Source organism: Pongo pygmaeus, chromosome 19 (genome assembly GCF_028885625.2).
Source record: "Pongo pygmaeus isolate AG05252 chromosome 19, NHGRI_mPonPyg2-v2.0_pri, whole genome shotgun sequence".
In the NCBI taxonomy this organism is placed as follows: Eukaryota; Metazoa; Chordata; class Mammalia; order Primates; family Hominidae; genus Pongo; species Pongo pygmaeus.
The window spans coordinates 19,321,063-19,347,493 of NC_072392.2; the positions used below are offsets into that span (position 1 = coordinate 19,321,063).

At 44.3% G+C, this 26,431-nt stretch overlaps 1 protein-coding gene and 1 pseudogene across 1 annotated transcript; one reads left to right on the forward strand and one right to left on the reverse strand.

The window, feature by feature from the left end:
• LOC129017503 (TBC1 domain family member 28-like) overlaps positions 1 to 26,431 on the forward strand; it is an 81,460-nt pseudogene that overhangs the window by 49,512 nt on the left and 5,517 nt on the right.
• On the reverse strand, positions 17,143 to 18,387 carry LOC129017723 (CMT1A duplicated region transcript 15 protein-like protein). The gene is made up of 2 exons (XM_054458401.1): positions 18,094 to 18,387; positions 17,143 to 17,953 (listed from the first exon to the last, which is right to left on the reverse strand). Exons 1-2 carry the CDS (start codon positions 18,110 to 18,112, stop codon positions 17,373 to 17,375), a joined length of 600 nt encoding a protein of 199 aa, XP_054314376.1. The 5' UTR covers positions 18,113 to 18,387; the 3' UTR covers positions 17,143 to 17,372.

The following is a 26,431-nucleotide window of genomic DNA, read 5'->3' on the forward strand; positions in this document are numbered from 1 at the left end:
GTTACCCTCAGGGATCCCATTTCCACCAAGAAGACCCAGGGCATCATTGGTATTTTTGGCTTCTGGAGAAAACATATGCCAAACCTCCAGTAAGTTCAATTTTTCAGGTCACCTATGAGACATCCACCTTCCCTCAGGCCCTTCTCCAGAAGAAGCTTTAAGGGTTGACCAGCAGGCAATCCAGGAGGCTCTTCTATTGGTCCTCTGGAGGAAGGATTTGCAGATGTAGGCTTTAGGTTTCAAGAACATCACTTTTTGACACATAGAGGCTTTAGATTACCCAATCCAGGTCTCTTCTTCCAGTGGGCTTTTGGCATAAATCCTGTGTTTAATGTGTTTGACTCTCTTGAGACAGCTGGCTGGAGCTTACCTAGCCCTCTCTGAGATGGACACTGACAGGATCCAAGCCCATTGCATTAAAAATAGATCTCCATTGTGCCTTGGATTTGGGATCCTCATCTTTGCAAACTGGGCACCACCACCGACCATCTCCTGCCAAGTGGAAATGGTAGTCACGGGACTGAGCCAAGCCCGAACACTTAGGAGTTTCAGTGCCTCATGAGGATTTCAGTCTCTGCTCCTCCAGTGTGCCTGAGGAAGATCTCCAATAAACAGCTCCCACTCAGCCTTTGGTTAGTTGGGGCCCTTCCACCAGCTGGGGGACCATCACATTGCTGCAGTAGGGGTATGCCTGCTTCACTGATGGGACATGCAGAAGTGCCATCTGGGTAGCTACTAGCCATCCTTCTGCTTCAGACACTCCCTTCCAGCTGCAGAGGAAGGGTCATTCAGCTCAGTGGGCAGAAATTACAGGCATTGTCTTGGTTCTGCCATCCAAGGCCATCCTGAAATCCACATCTTCACCAATTCTGGGGCCTTTGCTGATGGCTGTGGGTGGCATCACACTGGATGACCATGACCAGGCACTGGGGTGGGGTTGCTTCCCTTTGGGGGTACATTGCTGATACTTAATAATTGTGCCACTTGTTCACCATGTGTCAGCCCACAGCAGTCACCAAGATGCTGCCTCTCAATATAACCAAAAGGCAGAGTGCCTTACCCACATCCCTACCCTTATAGCTGAGACTGTGGTACTTGGACTGGCTGAACCTCCTGGGCACACCTGACTTTGGGACATCTAAGCTAGGCCTGACTGTCAACTTGGATTTGCATATGGGGCTTCCTTGTCCCATCCAGCTCATTTGCTTGGGCCGTCCAAGACTGGCTGCTCTGTTGATGAGACATCACTCTTTTTTCTCCCTTAGTCACATTTGGAAAGGTGACTACCCACATGCCAAGTGGCAAGTCGATTTTATTGGCCTACTCCAGCAAGGAGCAGGCCTCACCAGCTATGCTCACTATTGTTGACACTTACTGTAGCCTGCTCCTTGCTTTTCTGTTGATGTTGACAGCCAAGAAGGTCTTCTTCCTACCTCAGTCCTGACCCTTTTGTGGAACCCCCATGTCATTCAGTCCAACCAAGGTACCCATTCTACAATTGAGGTCACCCAACAGTGGGCACTGGGGAATGGCATTCACCTGGGCATTTCGCGTTCCATACCAGCAGACTACAGTGGGCTAATGGAGAGAATGTGTGGGCTGTTGGAAAAACATCCCTTCTTTGTAAACAAGTTGGCCACTTGACTCCTTCTTGGCACTAATGTCTGCCCCTGGTGCTGGCCCATATTAACAGCTGCCCACTGCTGCCACTACTCATCTCCACACCCAAGAGGCAAACCCGCCTTTCAGTCTTTCTGCATGGTTCTTTAGGCCAACCTGCCACCCCATTGTGGGTTAACTGGGCTTTGATGCTGCCACAGCCCTTGTCTTGACCCTAGGAAAGGAATCCTTGAATCATGTTTTCCACTTACCTGTCTTCTCAGGGATGCTATCCATACCTCAGGGCCACCCACCATTGGCATTGGCATCTCAGGGTCTCCTCACCTCTCCCTGTCTGGTTACTGTTATAGGGATGGGCATGCCACCAACCACTCTGTATTTGATCCCACTTTGAGACATGGCAGCCACCACCACCTTGCTGTCCCACTGGGGGTTCTGGAACCCGACTGCAGAATCAACCCTGCATGAGAGTGAGCTGACAGCTGGAAGACTAGAAAAATATCCTGGCAGATGCCCTGGGAAGCACATCAGCCCCTTTAGGTTTCTAGTGATAAGGTAACTTGGGCTGAATCACATTTCTGGCCTACAGACAGGCATACCCCATCCTGGTTATTGCCACTGCTGCCTTTGCTTTATGTTAGTGCTTCTCATTCAGGGCCTCATCTCTATAGCCTGGGCAAACCTCCTGAGGATGACTGCCATGCAATGCTCTGGACTGGGAGCCTCCCTGTTGGTGTCCTCTACTGTATGACCTGCTTACTACTAACTCCACATCGTCTACCACAAACCTCAGACCTGAAACTGCCCCTCCACTGCCAATAAGCACCCCCGGGGTCACTTGTAGCAAAAATACACCTGATTAGTGAGGACAGGACCCTGCTCATCCTGTTAAAATGCCATTTGATTAGCATCTCCAGTGTTGGAAGGAGTGCCCTGACTTCTGTTCCTACCACTGCTACTACTACTACTGTCAGCGAGCCTGTGAGCTGTGCTTCCACTTACGGCCCCAACTAGGAACTCTCGAATGATGCCTCAGGCAGAGGCCATCCACTGGACCCAGTTCAACTCCTGGGGACCCAACTTTTTATGCTGCTTCTGGACTGGGCTGACTCAGGGTCCCATTGTCATTACACTGACTGGTTCTGACTGTGCTGCCTACAAGAGTCACTCCAGATTTGATCCCCTTTTCTCACTTTGATTTTTCACCGTGCAGTGCCTCCACTGCTAGATTGCGAGAATTCCAACAATTAGTTGCAACATCGGCCTCATGACACCTTCTGTCTGGCACTCACATCTTTCCTCATGAGAAGTGGAAGCTGGGACTTCACTGCTAATTGACTCCTATCCCGTGGACTCTGCCATCTTGCTATGTGACAATGCTACTGGCTAATATCACTGCCTGATTGACTACAGCAGCCTTCTGTGTCATAGGCCGCCTTCTCTTATAAAAGTCTGCTTTCTTCTAACACATAGCAAGCTTCCCTTCTGGATCAGCTTCCATAAACGCCTCCTCACCTTTTTTTCTTAGCTTTTCTTTGGACCCCTCTATTGCTGTGACAACTTTACAGGCTAGCACTTTTGTGACACTCATCTAGCCCTTGAGCCCACTCAGATCTTTCCAATCTTCCAGGAACTACCTCATGCCCATGAAGCTTCTATGCCTTGTACCCCCTGGAGACTAGTTCATGCCTTTCTAGATCACATACTGATTTTTCCACTTGCTGGAAGACTCTCTCATTGTAACCATCCCTGTCGTGCACTCAGGATGGCCACACACTGTCCCACCAACCATGACTACATTCCTATCCAGCAAGACCTTTACTGATGTATTTAAAACTTTAGACAAATTAAATTTCAGAGATTTTAATTGAGTAGAGAATTATTCACAAATCAGACAGCCTTCAGGACCAGAAGAGGTCAGTGCTCTGCTCCAAAGCGTGTGCAGGAGGGAGCATTCCAAAGCGTGTGCAGGAGGGAGCATTTATAGACAGAAAATATAAGTGAGGTCCACAAACAGCTGGACGAGTTATAGCCTCGCATTTGCGTTTATTGGGCATGATTTGATATGTTGGCAGCCTATGATTGGCTGAATCTCAGCTGCTTTTATTGGTTGGGACTCAGCTATTTGTTACAAAAATACACTCTTAAGTTAGGCCTCAGGTTTCTTTCCATGCTAAGTTAGGTTGCAGCTCCATATGTAGAGACTCAAGGTATGGAGGCAGCCTCAGGCCCCATTGAGTTTAACTCTTGGGCCACCTTTATCACTGTTTCTACAGCCTGTTCATCCTAGAAACACTTGGCATCTCAGTTGTGCTTCGCAGCCATTTGGGATGGATAGGATCCAAAACTTAGGGTTGATTGGGCCACCTCCAGGATCAAGCTTTTGTGCCTATGACATCACCTCCAGCACACACAGTGTGTTTAGACCTTACTGCTTAGTTCTGAGTCCTCTTGGTCCTGTCCCATTCTAGCCTGCCATTGCTCACAATGCAGCAACTCCAAGCCTACTACCACCCAGACTTTTCAACTCCTTTTACATCCCCATGGAACCATTTTTCCAAGCCTCAGTGTGCCATGGCTTTTGCTGTCCCAGGTTTCCCAAAGTTCCTCACATAATTGTGACTTCTCCAGGCCTATTCACCAATTACTCGGCACTCAGATCATGGACAGTTTTTATCATAGGGTCATTTCAGATGCCACCGAGTAGCCAGCCTTTTAGCTCACCAGTCATGCCTTTGCTGACATCCTGCCACCTTACAGTCAGACCCTGGTTATGACTCATTTGCTGTTCTTCCCTCACCATTGGTGAGTCTGCCTCAAATCTGCAGCTGCACCTCACTTGCAGTATCTCCTCTAATAGTTCAGCCACCAATGGACCTACTACGCCCTCTCTGCTGATAGTGCAGTTCAGTTCCCAGCAACTGTTTCAAGGATGCCACTGATTTCTGTCTTAACCATCACAATATGCCCCCCTGTGAGAGACCCTCACACTATTTCTAATTTTAATTTATCTTGTGTTGTCTTCTTTGACCCATACTTTACTTACAAGCATATGTTTTAAATCTCCATGTATCTTGGGATTTTCCAGATCTTTCTGTTACTGATTTCTAGTTTGATTCCATTGGGTATGAAAACATAGAACATGTGTTGTGTGATTTCTAATTTTTTTGCATTGTTCAATGTATATTTTATGGCCTAGAATGTGATGTATCCTGGTAAACCTTCCCTTATTCTGTTGCTGGGTGGAAGTATTCTATAGATATCTATTATATTCAGTTGATTAATCATGCTGGGGAAGTTCAGCTAGGACCTTCCTGATTTTTCTGTCTGCCATGTCTGTCTATTACTGTTAGAAGGTATTAAAATCTTCAACTAAAATACTGGATATATCTAGTTCACTTTGCAGTTCTATCAGTTTTTGCCTCGTGTTTTGATGCTCTGTCATTAGGCATATACATTGAGGCATATATGTGTACATTGATATCCCTGATTGAAAAATTGACCCTTTCAAAATTAATAAATGTTCCTGTTTATCCCTAATGAATTCCCTTGTTCTAAAGTCCCCTCTGTCTCAAAACAAGCTTTTATTTTTTATTAGTCTTAGTATAGTGTATCTTTCTGTATACCTTTACTTTTAACTATATGTGTATTTATATTTAAAGAGTGTTTCTTGAAGATGCCATACAGTTGCATTTTGTTCTTTGATTCACTCTACATCTGTCTTTTAATAGATGAATTTAGACCATTGATTAGTTATTGGCATAATTGGATTAATAATAAACCATATTTGTTAACTGTTTTCTATTCATTGCACCTGTTCTTTGTTTCTATTTTTCTTTCTGTTACTTATCTGCCTTTTGCAAAATGAGTTTATGGAAGAATGATTGACTTACAAAAAGCAGTAGTTTTGGAGATAAGTATGTATCTGTAAAACCATCAACATAGTCTATTCTGTAAACATATCCAATAACTTCAAAATTTTCCCCAGTGCTCTTATTTATTATTATTTTATGTGATAACACAACATAAAAGACACCCTCTAGGCAAGTTTTTTTGTTTTTTGTTTTTTTTGTTTTTTTTTTTTTTGAGACAGAGTCTTGCTCTGTCACCAGGCGAGAGTGCAGTGGTGCCATCTCGGCTGACTGCAACCTCCGCCTCCTGGGTTCAAATGATTCTCATGCCTTTGCCTCCTGAGTAGCTGGGACTACAGGCGTGTGCCACCACGCCCAGCTAATTTTTTGTATCTTTAGTAGAGATGGAGTTTCACCATGTTGGCCAGGATGATCTCAATCTCTTGACCTCATGATCTGCCTGCCTCAGCCTCCCAAAGTGCTGGGATTACAGGCGTGAGCCACTGCACCCAGCCGCAAGTTTTTAAAGTATAAAGTACTGTAAAATTTACTGTAGGACCTATGTTGTATAATAGGTCTGTAGGGCTTATTCTTCTTGCATGAATAAAATTTTGCACCATTTTTTCTTTTTCTTTTTACAGCTTTATTGAGGTACAGTTGACAAACCTTGTGTGTATTTAAAGTATACAACTTCATTTCTGCTTTATTTATTTTTGCTCTAATCTTTTTATTTATTTCCTTCTACTAAGTCTAAGGTGAGTGTTGTTGACAGCATATCATTGGATCTTGGTTTTCTATCCTTTTGGACAATCTGTATCTTTGGATTGATAAATTTGATCTATTTGCATGTAAAGTAATTATTTATACTTAAGACTTACTATTGCCACTTGGTTAATGATGTTCTGTTCAGCAATTTTTTTTCCTCACTTCCTGCTTTCTATCTTCCTTTGTGATTAGATTTTTTGTTTTTAGTAATATATATGGAAAGATTTCTCTTTCTTTTTTGTATCTAGTGAAAGGTTGTTTTGGGGTTTTTTTTTTTGTTTTTTTGTTTTTTGGTTTTTTTTTGAGGCAGAGTCTCGCTCTGTCACCCACTCTGAAGTGCAGTGGTACAATCTTGGCTCACTGCAACATCTGCCTCGTGGGTTCAAGCAATTCTCTGCCTCAGCCTCCTGAGCAGCTGGGATTACAGATGCCCGCCACAACGCCCAGTTAATTTTTGTATTTTTAGTAGAGACAGGGTTTAACCATCTTGGCCAGGCTGGTCTTGAACTCCTGACCTCGTGATCCACCTGCCTTGGCCTCCCAATGTGCTGGGATTACAGCCATGAGCCACCACGTCCGGCCGGAAGTTTTTCTTTATGGTTACCATCAGGCTTGCATAAAAGTTCTTATACTTCATAGTCATCAGTTTTCAGTGGATAACCACTTAACTTTAATCACATACAAACACTCTATACTTGGTCAGATGTGGTGGCTCATGCCTGTAATCCCAGCACTTTGGGAGGTCGAGGCGGGTGGATCACCTGAGGTCAGGAGTTTGAGACCATCCATGGATATGGATGGCCAATTATATATTATTTCTTTAAAAAAGTCCAAATCGGCTGGGTGCAGTGGCTCACACCTGCAATCCCAGCACTTTGGAAGGCCGAGGCAGGCAGATCATGAGGTCAAGAGATTGAGACCATTCTGACCAACAAGGTGAAACCCCATCTCTACTAAAACTATAAAAATTAGCTAGGCCTGGTGGTGCCTGCCTGTAGTCCCAGCTACTTGGGAGGGTTGAGGCAGGAGAATCGCTTGAACCTGGGAGGTGGAGGTTGCAGTGAGCCAAGTTCACCCCACTGCACTCCAGCCTGGCGACAGAGCGAGACTCTGTCTCAAAAAATAAAAAAAGAGATATAAAAGAGAAAGTAACAGCATTTAAATGCTACATATTGATTTTTAAATCCTGTTTTCTTGTTTACCTTAAAGTTCTTCCAGAGGTGAAGGAGTTCCTTGTGTCTTGGGTTGAATATAAAATAACTTAAACTTTGGCACCACCAATGGTACTTCTTTGCCATCAGATGGTAATTTGGAAGGCAAATAATCTCCGGTACAGCCAACCTGAGGCTTTACAGAAAGGAAGTCAATGGAGGTACAGAGATAGTAGCATTCTATTTGGGACAGTTGCTTTAAAAGCTCTTTTCACAGAAACTGCACATAAAAGGAAAAAGTCACAAATATAGATTAAATATAATAATCTATACCTAGCATACTTTTATATTTAATCATTTAAGAAGAAATTCCTGACACATAAAATACTCTTGGGTCCTAACAAACACTTCTGGGATCTACATTAATTATGTCCAGACAATGTTTGAGCAATTAATACATTATTGCCAAAGTGCATTAACTTATATCATAATGGTAAAAGCAGCTTTAAATGGTTGTATTCCCACAAGAATTCATAAATGGAAAACAATTTTATTTTGTAGTTAGTTACACAGTGCTTTCAAGTAAAAATCTAGTCATTTAAAAATACTGTCAACAAAAGCAAGTCTTGTCAGTACTACTGGTTAATATCAATTTTAATTACATATAGCAACAATACAAAGAACCTAAAGGTCTCCGTCTCCAAGTCTATAAAAAACCTCAACCAAATCACAAAATAAAATGCACACTGGTCCTAGATATACTTTATAATACCAGTTCTCCCAGTCATAGCTTCTATGACCTGTTTTATTCATTCTCTAGATCATATGTGATTCCTAAGCTTCATGACTTAAGATGGGAGGTAAGTTACTCTTTACATTATTTAATACTATCTGTAGACTGAATGAAAGTACAACTACTATTGTGTAGAAATTTATGAAATGTTTTAATGTAAAAAAGAAGCCTTCCAACTCATATACACTAGGAAGCTCTGTTCTAGGTTAAGAAATAAAAGAAAGAGGCCAGGTGCAGTGGCTCATGTCTGTAATCCCAGCACTTTGGGAGGCCGAGGCGGGAGGATCACCTGAGGTCAGAAGTTCGAGGCCAGCCTGGCCAACATGGCGAAAACCTGTCTCTACTAAAATTACAAAAATTAGCCAGGCATGGTGGTGCATGCCTGTAGTGCCAGCTGCTCAGAAGGCTGAGGCAGGAGAATCGCTTGAACTCAGAAGGTGGAGATTGCAGTGAGCCAAGATCGTGCCACTGCACTCTAGCCTTGGTGACGAAGTGAGACTCTGTCTCAATTTAAAAAAAAAGGAATAAATTAAAAGAAAAAGCCAGAGAAGAGATAAGTAATCCATGCAATAGAAAGAGAACTCTCCAAGTGTCCTTAACAAATATGGGTCGTCATAAAGTTATGGGTCTCTTCCACATTGGTCATTCATTCATTCATTCAGGCATTTTTAAATGTTCTATACATATAGTAAATTGTCCTTATTTAAATCAAAACATTGGTCAGAGTATGTTGTCCCCCAAACACACTTCTCTTCTCTCTCTTAAGTTTGCCTGTGCTGTTCCATCCACCTGTAATGCCCGTGTCCAACCTTCACCTTCTTTTCCTGATATCAAGAATCCAACCCCAAATTACTCCATATACAAAGAAACAAGAAAATGTGATCCTTTTTTCCTTTTTTTTTTTTTTTTGAGATGGAGTCTCGCTCTGTCACCAGGCTGGAGTGCGATGGTGTGATCTCGGCTCACTGCAACCTCCACTTCCTGGGTTCAAGCAATTCTCCTGCCTCGGCCTCCCGAGTAGCTGGGACTACAGGCACATGCCACCATGCCCAGCTAATTTTTGTGTTTTTAGTAGAGACGGGGTTTCACCATGTTGGTCAGGATGGTCTCGATCTCTTGACCTCGTGATCCGTCTGCCTCAGCCTCCCAAAGTGCTGGGATTACAGGCGTGAGCCACTGCGCCTGGTCAAAAATGTGATCCATTTTCAAGAAAAAAGACAATCCACAGAATCCAAACCTGGATGACCTAGATGCTGAAATTAGCAGACAATGATTTTAAAGCTCACATACATGAAAAGAGATTGTTGAAGTCCAGTAAATGATATATATGTTTAAGTATTTAGAAGCAAATATTTATTGGTGTCTTCAATTTACTCTGAAATTCATTCCCCCCAAAAGGAAGATTAATAATTGATAGAAGAATGGATAGGAGGATGGATATTTGATAAAGCAAGTGTAGTAAGTAATGTTAATGGCAGACTCTATGTGGTTAAAGGCAGAATCTATCTAGGCTTGCAATAATGTAAAAATCAGAAATTGCAGTAGAGGAAAACTATAACAATGAACTGTAAACTCTAGAACTAAAAAAAATGCAATGTCTAAATAAAAAAATTCATCAATAGGTTTAACTGCAGAATGAAGATAACAGAAGAAGAGACAGTGAACTTGAAAAAAGATCAGTATTATTGAATCTAAAGAAGAGAGAAAAAAGATACTTGAAAAAAAATAGTCTCAGAGACCCTCAGAACCATATCAAAAGGTCCAATATATACCTATCATACCTAATTGGAATCCCAGAAGATAAAAAGAGAGGGGATAAGACAAAATATATGTGGACAAATATTGTAGATCTTCATAGAGATTTGTATTACACTGACATACATTTGTCAATATTTAATAAATATACACTTAAAATTCACAAATATAATATATTTTTGTCCTAATGGCAAAAATGAATTCAAATACATTTAATAAAGTATAATATACACAGGAATCCTGTTATTCTACTGCTCAGTAATTTATCACAAAGAGAACACATGCTTGGAGCTACCACACAGTCCAAGAAAATGAAATAAAAATAACAATCTGGAAATCCCTCTCCTGAAGTTCTGCTCCCTAACCACTGCCCATCTGTCTTGTCAAAGCAAAGAGTCACCTGGTTTCTAGCAGCCCCAATTAGTGTTGCCTGTTTCGTAAATGGATGCATGGCAGGCCATTCAGTAGGAATGGTTTTGTGTGTGGCTTCTTTGGCCCAGCATTCCATTTGTGACACTCCTTCATGCGGTTTCATGAAGCAGTTCATTTCTTTTCCCTGCTTGGTGGTGCTCTGCGTGAATATGGCACATCTATCAATTCTACTGTTGATGGACATTGGTTTGTTTCCGGTTTGGGGCTGTTAGGAATAAAGCCACCATGAACATTCTCATTAATTTCTTTTGGTACACATGTATATTTTTAGTTAAGTACAGCCCTACAAACAAAATAGCTTGGTCATAGTAACTGCATATGTTCAAATGCAGTGCATCTCACTAAAAATGTCAGCTAGGAGGAAAAAGCTCAAGAGCTCTATTGTAAAACATGTTGACTATAGTTAACAACAATGTGGTGGCCGGGCGCAGTGGCTCACGCCTGTAATCCCAGCATTCTTGGAGGCCGAGGCAGGTGGATCACGAGGTCAGGAGATCGAGACCATCCTGGCTAACACAGTGAAACCCCGTCTCTACTAAAAATACAAAAAATTAGCCAGGTGTGGTGGTGGGTGCCTGTAGTCCCAGCTACTCAGAAGGCTGAGGCAGGAGAATTCCATGAACCCAGGAGGCAGAGCTTGCAGTGAGCCGAGATCGTGCCACTGCACTCCAACGTGGGAGACAGAGCGAGACTCCGTCTCAAAAAAAAAAAAAAAAAAAATGTGGTAACATATGAAATTGCTGACAGCAGATTTTAAGTGTTCTCACCAAACACACTCAAAAAGATAAGTATTGATTTGCCGGGCACAGTGACTCATGCCTGTAGTCCCAGCACTTTGGGAGGCCGAGGTGGGTGCATCATGAGGTCAGGAGTTTGAGACCAGCCTGGCCAAGATGGTGAAACCCCATCTCTACTAAAAATACAAAAATTAGCTGAGCGTGGTGGCGGGCGCCTGTAATCCCAGCCACTCAGGAGGCTGAGGCAGGAGGAGAATCGCTTGAACCTGGGAGGCGGAGGTTGCAGTGAGCCAAGATTGCACCATTGCACTCTAGCCTGGGTGACAGAGGGAGACTCCATCTAAAAATAAAAAAATTAAAAAAAAAAGATAAGTATCTAAGCTAACTGATATGCTAAGTAGCTTGATTTAGCCATTCTACAATGTATGTCTGTGGCTATATATATATATACAGATTCAGCTATTCTACAATGCGTGTCTGTGTGTGTGTATATATGTATAATGTGGTACACCACAAATACACACAATTTATCAATTAATTTTTTTAATTCCAAAGATTTTTTTGACTAATACACAACCCAACCACAAGTTTAAGAGCATTCTAATTAGATGTCCTTTCCAACACCTGATTTTGTCAGTCTTTCTTTTATATATTCTGGTTAGTGGGTAATGTTATTACATTTTTATTGATTTTGGTATTCTAATTATTAAAATGACTGAGACCATTTTCATATAAGTTTATTGAAAATGTATATAATCAGGCTGGGCACGGTGGCTCATGCTTGCAATCCCAGCACTTTGGGAGGCTGAGGCGGGCGGATCACTTGAGGTCAGGAGTTTGAGACCAGCCTGGCTAACATCATGAAATCCCGTCTCTACTAAAAATACAAAAAAATTAGCTGGGCTTGTTTCCCAGCTACTCGGGAGGCTGAGGCCGGAGAATCGCTTGAAGCCTGGAGTTGGATGTTGCAGTGAGCCGAGAACTTACCATTGCACTCCAGCCTGGGTGACAAGAGCGAAGCTCCGTCTCAAAAAAAAAAAAAAAAAGGAAAAAGAAAGTAGCTACTTGGTTGAAAGGCTGAGGTGGGAGAATGGCTGAACCCGGGAGGCGGATGTTGCAGTGAGCCGACAACGCACCACTGCTCCAGGCTGGGCGCAAGCGCAAAACTTCGTCTAAAAAAACCAAGCCAAAACAAAACAAAACAAAAAAGAAAATGTATATAATCATATTTTCAAGGATCTGTGGAGTATTTTTTTTTTTTTTTTGAGACAGTCTAGTAGCTCTGTTGCCAGGCTGGAGTGCAGTGGCACGATCTGGGCTCACTGCAACCTCCACCTCCCGGGTTCAAGCAATTCTCTTGTCTCAGCCTCCCAAATAGCTGGGATTACAGGCACGTGCCGCCATGCCCAGCTAATTTTTTTTTTTTGAGATGGAGTCTCTCTCTGTCGCCCAGGCTGGAGTGCAGTGGCACGATCTCGGCTCACTGCAAGCTCCACTTCCTAGGTTCCCACCATTCTCTTGCCTCAGCCTCCCGAGTAGCTGGGATTACAGGCGCCCACCACCATGCCCAGCTAATTTTTTTGTATTTTTAGTAGAGACGGGGTTTCTCCATGTTGGCCAGGGTGGTCTTAATCTCCTGATCTCATGATCCACCCACCTTGGCCTCCCAAAATGCTGGGATTACAGGCATGAGCCACCACGCCTGGCCAAGACTTCTCTTTAATTCCCAAGGCCAGCCACTGTGGTTTGAGCAGGTGCCACAGCCTGTGCTAGGTTTGATGCCCCATATTCCCATGGTTATCCAAAAGAGGCCCTCAGACTCACTGTGGCTATTATTAATACTCTGAGGTTCAGCAGTGGTGGCACCTGAAAATCTACAAGCATCAGAAGTAAGAAGTGCTGCAGAGAGGAACCACAAACATCACAAACCTGGAAGGCTGGGTGGGCCACCCCCTGGATCCCATTGGCTGCCTGTTTCTCACTTTGACTGAGGCCTGCCTCCTGAATGATGATGGCTATCTAGATATGAATGAAAGCAGACCCCGTGTGTACCAACATGTACCTGTGGCTGTAAGCTCCCCAAACAGCAGTGAGTCCTACTTGTCATTGGCCCTGGAAGCTGCATCGATGGGCCTGGGTCACAGAGGGTAATGCCTGAAGGCTCCTATGCACAGGACAAGGCGTGCCGTAATGAGGAGCAGCTCCTCAGCCAACTCCAAGAGCTGCAATTGAATGATGACCCAGTGCAAGCACTCCAAAAATAGTGCAGGTAGTCCCCAGGTAGTATCAGGTCAGGCCAAAAACACTGAAACATTTGTTCACCCTGAGAGGACTCTGAGCACCTGTGGCTGAGGCCAAAGGACCACAGGGCTAAGGATGGGGAGAGTCCAACTCCAGTCAATATGCATACCTTGGCAAGCTTCTCACTACAGCCCACTGTTGATGGAGGAAGTGGGCCCTGCAAATCGACCAGAAATCCCCACGATATGCCACCTTCTACCCCTATGTCCTGCATGTCCTGGGCATTGGCCCTGTCTCCCTTGGCAAACACAGAACACTGTTCCATCTCAGAGATTGCTTAACCAGAGAAATAGATGCATTTATGATACTGTAAATACTATAGTATATGTGTCGCCAATTACTGTAAAGTCATAAGTATTTATAATTCTGGTTCTGATTTGATGGGCGCTTGAGGTAGCTGTGGGTGGGAGGATATGCTTATTGTCTGAGGAGACTCACAACCACTTCTCAGGTTTCCCTTGCAGAGTGTATGCCATTACCAGTGGGATAGTGGGTGTGCCAAGGAGAAAAATGGCCAGTTAGAAAAAATCCCAAGACTAGTCTATGCAGAATCTCTCGCCTACAGACAGAGCATTAATAGCCCAGTGGTGGGTGAGTGGCAGAGGCCAGGACTGGACTCAGACTTTTGCCTCACAAAGCTGTGAGGACTCTGAAGCTCCTGCCCCTGCCTCACACAGCTGAAGGGGTGGCCTGCCCCTCCACACCTGTGGGTATTTCTAGTCGGGTGGGACAAGAGACTGAGAAAAGAAGTAAGACACAGGGACAAAGTATAGAGAAACAACAGTGGGCCTAGGGGACCGGCTCTCAGCATACCAAGGACCTGCACCGGCACCGACCTCTGAGTTCCCTCAGTTTTTATTGATTATTATTTTCATTATTTCAGCAAAAACGAATGTAGTAGGAGAGCAGGGTGATAATAAGGAGAAGGTCAGCAAAAAATGTGAGCAAAAGAATCTATGTCATAATTAAGTTCAAGGGGAGGTACTATGACTGGACGTGCACGTAAGCCAGATTTATGTTTCTCTCCACCCAAATATCTCAGTGGAGTAAAGAATAACAAAGCAGCATTACTGCCTCCCACCATAGGGCGGTTTTTCTCCTATCTCAGAATTGAACAAATGTACAAGCGGGTTTTATACTGAGACATTCAGTTCCCAGGGGCAGGCAGGAGACAGTGGCCTTCCTCTATCTCAACTGCAAGAGGCTTTCCTTTTACTGATCCACCTCAGCACAGACCTTTTATGGGTGTTGGGCTGGGGGACAGTCAGGTCTTTCTCATCCCACGAGGCCATATTTCAGACCTCTCCAAGGGGAGAAACCTTGGACAATACCCTGCTTTCAAGGGCAGAGGTCCCTGTGGCTTTCCACAGTGCATTGTGCCCTTGGTTTATTGAGACTAGAGAATGGCAATGACTTTTATCAAGTATACTGCCTGTAAACATTTTGTTAAGAAGGCACGTCCTGCACAGCCCTAGGTCACTTAAACCTTGATTTCATACAACACATGTTTTTGTGAACTCCTGGCTGGGTCAAAGTGGCTGGGACAAAACTACAAATTAACAACATCTCAGCAAAGCAATTGTTTAAAGTACAGGTCTTTTTCAAAATGGAGTCTCTTATGTCTTCCCTTTCTACATAGACACAGTGACAGTCTGATCTCTCTTTTTTTTTCCCTACACACAGCCTCACCAGGAGTCTGCTGAGCACCTTTGAAACAAGTGCAAGGAAAAGATGAAGGTCTGGGTAGCCACGGAGCTCACAATATTCATCTACACTGGTCACCTTTGTGTTAGACAGTGTGTGTATCTGTATGACTGAGTCCATGTGTCTATGTGCATAGATATATCTGCGCATGCCTGTCTGTATGTGCACATTATATGTTGATGTGTATGTATGTCAGTTCTATGGCTGTGTACCTGTGTGGATATGTGCACACTGGACTGTGGGTCTCTGTGTGAGGATGTAACATTTGCGTACATGTGAGGGTGCATATCTCTGTGTAAATGCTGTCATGTTTTGCATGTTTAGTATGTGTGTATCTGGGCACACATGAATGCATGTGTAGAAATATGTGTCTATGTGTATGCTTGCTCTCCATGCATCTGTGTTTTTATATGTGTAACTGAGCATATTTCTACATGTAGGGATGACTGCGTGTTCATCTTTGAGGATCTGCATGAATGTGTCCTTTTTGCGAGGTTTCTCTTCCCATTCGTCTTAAATTTCTCTCACTAGTTAAATGTTTGTTCCCCATCTCTGTGCCTCCTCTATTCATTCCCTCTCACCAAACGAGCTTCTAAGCATCGGTCTCCCTCTGCCATTAGATTGGCTGCTTTTGCTGCACAGTTCCCTTCTCGCCCCGTACTTGCTTTCTTCCCGTCTTTCTACCTCAAGCTTCCTCTGCCTGCTTTTGTCACAGTCTCATTGCTTGCTGACTTGGAGGCTAGGGCTGGTCTGCACTTAGCCTCTCCCTTCCTAATTTCTAGCCCTAGTGAGCAGCCCTGTCTTAGCCCTGGCTGCCCTCCACAGTGTATCGTCATGTTCCTGCTACCTTCCCGACCCCTATGCTCAGCCTGGAATTGTTGGAGGAGACAGCAAGGGCATTCAGAAGAGTCAGTTGGTTACCAGTGCCTTCGTGTTTACTCTTTTATGTGTTAGATCCTGAGTTGGGGGTGGGGTTTGATAAGGAAGGGGTGGTATAGCTAGAATGCGAAATAAGAACTTCTCCATCTGCTTTACTTTTTCTTTTGTTGACAAACTGTCTTTTCTACTCCAAACTGACCAAGAAGTTGTATTTGCCATTCATGGCTACTCAAGTCCTACTGCCCAGCCAAGGGTCCCTACAATGTCTCAGCCCATTGGGTTGGTTAAAAAGTGAGAGAGAGTGAGAGAGGGAGGTCACTCTCATTTTTGTATCACAATTGCCCTTCTTTTTAGCAAGTGTGTGAACTCACAGTGCTTTTCTATGAATAAACCATGGATCACATGAAAGATCATTTTTCTTAAAGAAAACAAAAATTGTCTAAATTTTTGTTTAGACAGTTTTGTTTAGACAATCCCCAGAGGGGACCAGCAAACACTTAATAGAAGATTATAGATTTCCTGTGAGTGCATATGGCTCGGGATGACCTGATTCTGTAAAGCAAATGTTATTGTCCTCCTCAAATTCATGTGTTAAATTCTATGTGATAGTATTTGGGGGTGGGGCCTTGGAAGGTGATAAAGTTCATGAAGGCAGGGACCTCATGAATGGAATTGCTGCCCCTATCAAAGGGACTGCAGAGAGCTCCCTCATCCCTTCTGTCATGTAAACACGCAGTAAAGAAATGGCTGTCTATGAACCAGGAAACCAGCCCTCTGCAGACACGGAATCTGCTGACCATTTGACCTTGGATTTTACCATCTCCAGAACTGTGAGAAATCAATTTTCTATGCTACCTAGTCTATGGCATTCTGTTTTGACACCCAGATTAGCTAAAGTACCAGCGTGTCAACTTGCACACATAATTCTTGGAAACTCTCATGCCAAATCCTTGATGGCCAAAGGTGATTGATCTGCCGGAGACATGAGCCTATATCTTCCCTCTTTCCACAATAAACCAGAGAGTCAAAACAGGCAAGAGTGGGTCAAGGTCTTCTAAAAGCCATACCTGAAAGGTTTCCAATAGCAGTTGGCTCGATGGTAATTCAGTCACACAAACAACCACAACAAAAGACACAACTTTCAGAGATTTTCAGGATAGCCTCAAAAACACCATCTAATATTAGGGAGTTCAAAAAGGTGAGAAGTTTCAGAAATCAAACTTCACTTATATTTCATTTCATAAACTTGTAATTCTAACACTATTAATAAATGCTAGGGCAGGTGGTGGCATGAACAGCCTGGGGCACAAGGGCTGTCTTTTAAAGCTTTGCTTGCTGTACCCTTTGGAGCCACCTCCTGGTCCCCTCACCCCCTGCCCACCTGTTAAGAGCCCGTTTGGGGCAGCACATTTGGGGCAAACAGCCTGGATGCCCAGTTGCAGACACACATCCATGCCTGGAGGAGGAGATTGCGTCTGAGAACAGGAGGAGCTGCTGGAACTCTTCTTCCCAGCCTTCTTTTAATGCTCTTGCGCACCTCCTGCTCACAGATAAACCCCACCAGCATTAGCACAATATACAGGATCTCCAGCAGCAGGGCTGTGGTTCTAGTGAATGAGAGAAGCCTCTCTCCAGCAAGGGAGAGGAGTCCAGTCTGAATGCCCTGGTCTCTGCCTCCATGTTTGCCACCATGCCCAGGACTAGGGGCAGCATGGGAGCTGCTGGCTGGGGCCGTGCTGGTTGCCTCCTCCCTCCCACTTGTCTCTGCAGCCACGCTTTCAGCTCCAGGGTTAAGGCCAGTGGCTACAGTAGGTGCCATGATTTCAGGCAGCTCCTGGCTGGGCTGGTCTTTGGCTGGAGCTTCCTCCAGCTCCAGCGCTCTCTCTGGAGGGGGCTCTTCCCATGCTGGCTCTTGCTCTACAGCTGGTGCTGCAAGTGCTCCTATTTCTGCATATGGACCAGGAGCTGAAAAAGGAGAAAGGGTCACCAGCGTCAGTCACTTTCCACTGGAATTTCCAAACACAGAGACAACCTCACTGAATTCAAAGGAATTCCAGCCCAAAAGCACCACCCCTGCAAAGTCTTCCAGGCTGCAGCCACCTCACCATGTGTCTGTGCCTCCATGGGCTCCCGAATCTCCTCCTGGGCAGGGACAATGAGCAGATGCAGCCCCGATGGGATCTCTGGTGTGGCCTGGCCTGCTAGGGCCTGCCCCGGGCTGCCCTGTGGTACCTGGGTGCACCTTCTTACAAAGGGCCACAGGTGTCTGGGGTGAGGAATGAGCTTTCTTCAGCATCATCAGAAAAGGCTCTCACTCCCGCCATTCCTGAAGCAGCAACCTCTCAAAGTGGGGAAGCAACATGAGAACACCTTGCTCTCTTGAGCGTCTCCCACCAAGTGAGCTGGTTACGGGGCTGACTCTAGGATATGGGCACCTGGTTACCAGAGTTCTAAGTTCTGTTTGGGTCTGTCATCAAGGAAGTGAGGTCGCTTCCTTAAAGCTCTGTCCCCTCGGCCCCTTCCTTCCGTAAGCCTACTCAGGACTCCACTGGGCTACTGACTACTCACCCTCCCCTCAGGTCATCTCCTTACCTGTAGACAGTTATGTCCACCCAGGGTCTGCTTGGACACCTGTGCCTGATGTTCACCAGGGGCCAGATGTCCTCCTCAGGCCTGATGTCCACTTAGGGCCTGATGTCTGCCTTGGGCCTATGTCCCTCTTGGGGCCTTGTGTTCACCTGGGGACTGTATCCAGCTGGGGCCTGATGGCCTATGGGTCTTGTTGTTCACCTAAGGCCTTGTGTCTACCTGGGGACTGGTGATCACCTGGGGCCTGGGTGTCCACTTAAGGCCGGATGTGCACCTAAGGCCTGAGTTTTCACCTGGGCCTGATGATCACCTGGGGACTGGGTGTGTACCTTGGGTCTTTTCCTTTTCCTGAACAGGGCTTGCAGTTTCCAAACCAGACACAATCTCCCAGTTGGAGAGAAAGAAAAAGGATCCTAGATGACAGTGAGACAAATTTCAGGAAACTCCATCCAAATAAGTAAATGAGAATGAGGATAGGATTCATTGTAAGTAACATTCTCAGTTGGTGTTCCGAAGTTATCTTTTGCCTGGGTACAGTGGCTCAAACCTGTAATCTCAGCTCTTTGGGAGCCCAAGGTGGGAGGATTGCTAGAGGCCAACAGTTTGAGACCAGCTTGGGCAATAGAGTGAGACCCCCATCTCTGAAAAAAAAAAAAATTAAAAAATTTACCAGGCATGGTGGCATGTGCCTGCGGTCCCAGCTACTCAGGAGGCTGAGGTGGGAGGATCGCTTGAACCCAGGAGATCAAGGCTGCAGTTGGTCAGGATCACAACACTGAATTCTAGCCTAGGTGACAGAATGAGACCCTTTCTCTCTAAAAACAAGCAAGCAAACAAACCAAAAACCACAAACAAACCAGACCCCTCTTAGTAAAATACTTGCAAGAGGTAATAAAATGTATGTACCAAATGCCTACAACAAACATATGATGTCATGATGATGTTAAATGCTTCCCATGGAATTAGGTTCAAGACAAGGTTCCATCCACCATCGCATTTCAATTCCACATTGCACAATGTAAAGGGGCCTGCCCAAGGTCATAACGTTGCTCACTGGGCAAGTCAAGAGAACCCAGTACAGCACTTTAGATCCTTCATTATAGTCTCGTTCTAAAATGGCTCCTGTTGTCCTTTGGACATGAGTCTCTTAAGTATTATCATTTGAATTCACGTACACTAGTTCATTTTCACACTGCTCTAAAGAATACCTGAGACTGGGTAATTTAAAAGCAGAAGAGATTTAATTGGCTCACAGTTCTGCATGGCTGTGAAGGCCTCAGAGAACTTACAATCATGATGGAAGGCAAAGGGGAAGCAGGCAATTTCTTCACAAGGCAGCAGGAGAGAGGGGAGAGCAGGGGAAACTGCCACTTATAAAACCATCAGACCTCATGAAAACTCACTCTCTATCATGAGAAGAGCATGGGGCAAACCACCCCCATGATCCAATCACCTTCCACCAAGTCCCTCCCTCCACACATGGGGATTAAAATTCAAAATGAGATTTGGGTGGGGACACAGAGCCAAACCATATCATTCTGCCACTGGCCCCTCCCAAATCTCATGCCCTTTTCACATTTCAAAACCAATTATTCCTTCCCAACAGTACTCCAAAGTCTTAACTCATTCCAGCATTAACCCAAAAGTCCAAGTTCAAAGTCTCATCTGAGACAAGGCAAGTCCCTTCCACCTATGAGCCTGTAAAATCAAAAGCAAGTTAGCGACTTCGAAGATACAATGTAGGTACAGGCATTGGGTAAATGTTCCCATTCCAAATGGGAAAAATTGGCCAAAACAAAGGGGCCAACGGGCCTCATGCAAGTCCAGAATCTGGTAGGGGAGTCATTAAATCTTAAAGCTCCAACATGATCTCCTTTGACTCCATATCTCACATCCAGGGCATTCTGATGTGGGCTCCCAAGGCCTTGGGCAGCTCTGCCCCTGTGGCACTGCTGGGTATAGCCCCTTTGGCTGTTTTTACAGGCTGGCATTGAGTGCCTGCAGCTTTTCCAGGGACATGGTACAGCTGTTGATGGATCTACCATTCGGGAGTCTGGAGGATGGTGGCCCTCTTCTCACAGCTCTGCTAGGCAGTGCCCCTTCGGAGACCCTGTATGGGGGTTCCAACCCCACATTTCACTTCTGCACTACCCTAGCAGAGGTTCTCCATGAGGATTCTGCCCCTGCGGCAGACCCAAAATTATATATAATTATAGTTGATATTCTGAGGTAGAGATACAATAAACTATCAGTTTGATTAGGAGGTCTGGGTTTTGCTTTTTCTATGGTAATGTAAAAACGCAGGAAGGTTAGTATGTTACAACTTCACTGCAATTACAAATCAGTTTCTGTGCATATAAGAAAGCACAAAATCACAGACCTAAGGTCTTGATAGATATGAAAGCAACCCTATGTGATATCATGCCCACATCTTTACCTCAGACTCTCGCCTAAAATTACTAGTGAGGACTTTTTTGTCCTGCTGTTAGTATTTGATAATTCTAGCCAGCATGCAATAAGATATGGATACATGAATAATAACTTGATTTTATAATATTAATAACAGTTTAATTTTAAACATATATGTTGTGCCTTGTACTCTACAGAAAATGTACACTTTCCTTTTTTCTCTAAATTAGGTTTAATTTCAGAAGTTTCTAGATTTTATTGTCTCTATTTACCCAAAGCTACAAGAAGAGTCAAATTCATATCTTTAAATGCTTTCATTGTCAATCAAGAAAGAACAAAGTGAATGAACAAAGAATTTTACTCAAGAAACTAGTGAGAAATCAAAGAAATGTCCAAAAAGTAGGATACAAGAATTAATCAAAACAGATTAACAGTGGAATAAATAAATGAATCCAACTGGTTCTTTGTAATGGAAAGTGGAAAAACATATTCTATTCTTCTGGATAAGAAGATGAAATATCATAATCATATCAATGCAAGTTTTATGCATGCTCAAACATGTATAAACTAAGAAAAAGTCTGAAAGGACAGACAGCAAAATGTTTGCAGTTGTTTTCCTCCAGGTGGTAAGATTAAAGGTAACACTTTTCTTTTTTATATTTTTCTGTATTTTCTAAATCTTCCGTAATGAACATGTAATTTTATGATGAGGAAAATATAAGACATTTTTAAGATGCCAAATTACTTCTCATTAATATGTGTAATGCAAATGCCAATCAAAATAATAAATAAATAAATATAATAAATATATAAATATAGTAAAAGAGACAGATGAGGGACTAGGGAAGAACTTCAAAAAGGGCCACATGGGAGATTAAACATTATGCAAAAGAGTAATGAGGAATCTAGGCCGGGCACAGTGGCTCACGCCTGTAATCCCAGCACTTTGGGAGGGCAAGGTGGGCGGATCATGAGGTCAGGAGATCGAGACCATCCTGGCTAACATGGTGAAACCCCATCTCTAGTAAAAATACAAAAAATTAGCCAGTGTGGTGGCAGGTGCCTGTAGTCCCAGCTACTCAGGAGGCTGAGGCAGGAGAGTGGCATGAACCTGGGAGGCAGAGCTTGCAGTGGGCTGAGATGGCATCACTGCACTCCAGCCTGGGCGACAGAGCAAGACTCCATCTCAAAAAAAAAAAAAAAAAAAAAAAACAACCTAATGCAAAGCCTGGCTAGTAACTTCTACTAAAACTACTTCTATACTTTAAATAAAATACCTGCAAATTTAGAACACAGACAAAAATAGAAACTCCTCACATGACCCACCACAAAGCCCATCAGATGGCAGAATGCAGAATCAGGTTGCAATGGTCTGATCTTAAAACAGATGAAGCAGTAGAGAAAAATCTTCCTGGAGCTGATGGTATAATTTGCTTCTTGAAACAATGACAGTCCATGAAATAAGGTGGGAAGATGTTTTGAACCTCTCTCACCAGCAGATCCCTAAATCACAGACCCAGAACTTGGAGGAAACAGGAAACAGGAGGCCATCTCTGCACCTCTGCAGCACTGCTCTGGTTGGTGGGTAGAATATCATACAATCGTCACGATTCTTATATCAAAAACCAAAATTCTAGACTGATTATTTTTTTAAATGAGAAAAGTTATCATTTATTTGATCTTGGGCTAGGGAAGATATTTCCAAGCAAAAAGGGTAAAAAGAAGGAAAAAGAAATGATTAACAGATTGGAAGGCAACAACAATGTAATATCAAGCATTGGCAAGAGCTCAGGGAAGTGTGTGTTCTCATGACTGCTGGAACAAATTGGTATAATATTTCTGAAGGGCAATCTGGCTGGATATGTTAGAAGCCTTTAAAATGTTTATGCTCTGACTCAGTAATTCAACATCTAGGAATTTTTCCTAAATAAGTAATAAGAGAGAGATGAAAAAAAGTATTTAGAATATTGAAAGACTGGAAAGAACATAAAGGTTCGATAATACATATATGTTCAACAACAGGGGACTAGTAAATATGAATTATTTATATGATAAAATACTACCTAACCTTAAAATAATGTTTTAAATAATATTTAATGATGAGAATATGCTGAGAAAAGTTTAATCATTTTTAAAAAGTTAAATGCAAAATGAAAGTTAATAACATGTACAAGATTATTCTAATTTTTTTTTTTTTTTTTTTTTTGAGATGCAGTCTCACTGTTGTCGCCTGGGCTGGAGTGCAATGGAGTGATCTCGGCTCACTGCAACCTCCACCTCCCAGGTTCCAGCAATTCTCCTGCCTCAGTCTCCTGAGCAGCTGAGATTACAGGTGCCCGCCACCATGCCTGGCTAATTTTTGCATTTTTAGTAGACACGGGGTTTCACCATGTTGCTCAGGCTGGTCTCGAACTCCTGACCTCAGGTGATCCAACCTCCATGGCCTCCCAAATTGCTGGGATTACAGGCATTAGCCACCACACCCGGCCTATTCTAAAACTTTTTAAACTTATGAGATACACATACACACACATATATCTGGAAGAAAACTCCAAAATAGTGGCAATGTTTTGGAGCGAAAATTGGGAGTGATTTTAATTGTCTGTTACTAGCAGCTAAAAGCATGCCAATAGACCTGGCAAACTCCCACTCAATCTTCAGAACTCAGCTCAGGTGCCACTTCTTCCAGGAAGTCCTCCTGTACTACTCACTCCCGTATTATACTAGGTGTTCTGCTTTGCACTAGACTAGAGTCTAGGCATAACTCTATGATTTTCTCTTTGTTTGTTTGTTTGTTTGTTTCTTTCTTTCTTCTTCTTTCTTTCTTCTTTTCTTTCTTTCTTCTCTCCATCCTTCCTTCCTTCTCCTTCTTTCTTTCTTTCTTTCTTGTTTCCTTCCTTCCTTCCTTCCTTCTTTCTCTCTCTCTGTTTCTTTCTTTCTTTTCTCTTTCTCTCTCTCTCTCTTTCTTTTTTTTTCTCATTGTGTTGCCTAGGCTGAAGTGCACTGGTGCAATCTTCTCGGCTCACTGCAACCTCCGCCTTCCAGGTTCAACCAATTCTCCTGCCTCAGCCTACCAAGTAGCTGGGATTACAGGCACCCACCACCACTCCCGGATAATTTTTGTATTTTTAGTTGAGATGGGGTTTTGCCATTGTTGGCCAGGCTGGTCTCAAACTCCTGACCTCAGGTGATCTGCCCACCTCGGCCTCCCAAAGTCCTGGGATTACAGGTGTGAGCCACTATGCCCAGTTGATATTCTTTATCACTGCATTGTACTCTCTGCTTTGATTCTCTACATCCCAACTACACTTTGAACTGCCTACCATCAGAAATTTGGGTGTTTCCTTTTTGTATCCCAGCTCTAATCTGTCTGCAGTCTAACAGGCCTTCAAGCTGGAACGCTGGCTTCATGAGTGAAATAGACTGAGGAAATGCTTCTCTGTGCTCTGTGAATTTATAGGTTAAGGGCGGAAATGTGAACAAGGACGGGCAAATACCAGTAAAAAGCTGTCTCTCCTCACCTTGGCCAGCAGGCTGGAAAGATGTTTAATTTCACCAATTGCCTTTAGTAATTCTTGTCTGAACTCATTGCGAGACCGTTCCAGTAGATCCAGAATACCATTTACTAGTGCATGAGACACATATGAGTTTCCTGTGGATCTGTGAGAATTGACCAAAAACTTGGTGGCTTAAAACAATAGAAATTATTTTTCTCACAGTTCTAGAGGTGAGAAATCTGCAATGAAGGTGTTGACAGGGCCGCACTTCCTGCAAAGGGCCTAGGGGGATTCCATTTCTCACCGCCTCCAGCTGCCATGGTTCCACATGCTTCTTCTGTGGCTACGTCACTCTCCTTCAGCTTCCCAGCCCCTGCAGGTCAGGAAGGCACAGGAGGAGGAGGTGGGAATGGGTGTGGAGGGCCACACACCAGGCCAGGGCAGCAGGCGCTCAGAACACAGTGGCCTAGAAGCAGAGTGCCAGGAAGCCACACCAGCCTTCAGGGCCCCAGGCAGGCTCCCTCCTGCTAAAGGCCTTTGTGCATGTTGTTCCTGCCTTCTCAAATGTTCCTCCGTATCATCTCTGCCGCTTCATAGCAAGGCAACTTCTACTCAGTCAAAAGTATCACTGTCTAGCACAACCTAAATATCCATAAACAGAAAACATCAACAAATGACAGTGTATTCATGCAATGAAATACTATACAGCAATGAAAAAGAATGACCTATGACCACATTCAACAACATAAGAGGATCTCACAGATGTCATTGTTGAGTGAAGAAGCTGGACTCAAAAGAGCACCTTCCACATGCGTCTATAGAAGGCAAAAAGAAGCAGAATTAATCTACAGCAAAGGGCTGAGAAGAGTAGTTACTTCTGGGGGGATGTATTGGATGGGAGGGGACAAAGGAGCCCTCTAGGGGCTGGGCATGAACTTGGTCTTGTCCAGCTTGGTCTGGGGGCTGAGCCTGAGTGCACCCGTGGGTAAAAGTTCATCAAGCTGAACACTTAAACTGTGCACTCTTCTATGATGAAAAAGTAAAAATAAAACAGACCCCTTTCTCTGAGAAGCCTTTTCCCAGACTAGAGCACCTTCCCCAGGATGAGCTGCCAGGGTTCTGTGCACCACGCCTGCAGGCTATTGTCATGCTGTGATGGTCTGTTTCTGCTTGGGATGGTGAGGTGGTCGGCTCCCCCAGACAGTAAGCTCCATGCAGGAAATCTCTCTGTCTTTCTAGGGCCTGTATCTCCAGTGCTCAGATCTGAAGCATCTGCTGCAAGCATGGGTGACCCCCATCATGGAACAAGCCCACTCTCTGGCAACAGTAATGTGAGCCTTCTGCTTCCAATGTGAGTTCGAAATCCATGGCCAGTGAGAGATTCATCAGATTTGTAACAGATTAATCCTGGACCTATTAATCCTGGACCAGCTCACGTTGTCCAGCTTCGAGGCCCTGGGAAGTTGCCACCAGGATGGGGTGTGGATCAACTTCCTCCAGGATCCAGAGAGCATCCCAGCCAGCCTCAGGGTCAGGAAAGGAGCCCAGCCTCTCCAGGAGCCAGACAGGCTCGCAGCAGGGTGGGTTGGGGGCATGTGGATTGCTTGAGCCTAATGAGGGGAAGAGGAGGAGGCACTGCAGAGAGGGGTCTCACGCTGTCTTGCAGCTCTCCCGGGGCTGAAGCTGAGTGTGGATCAGCTGGCCCTGGTCTACAGTATACTGGGGCTCTGACTGTGTGCCATCCTCTGCTGCTTCCTGGTGGTGGTGGCCTGCTTCCTCAAGAAGAGGAGGATCCCTGCTCCTGCCAGCCCCGCTCAAGGCCCTGTCAAAGTCCGGCCAAGTCTTCCCAGGGTGAGTGCATGAAACTGGGGTCCTCGCCCTTCTCACTGCTTGCGTGACAAGCCTCAGACCATCCCTCGGTCCTGTCACTGCCCCTGCTTCTAGGTGG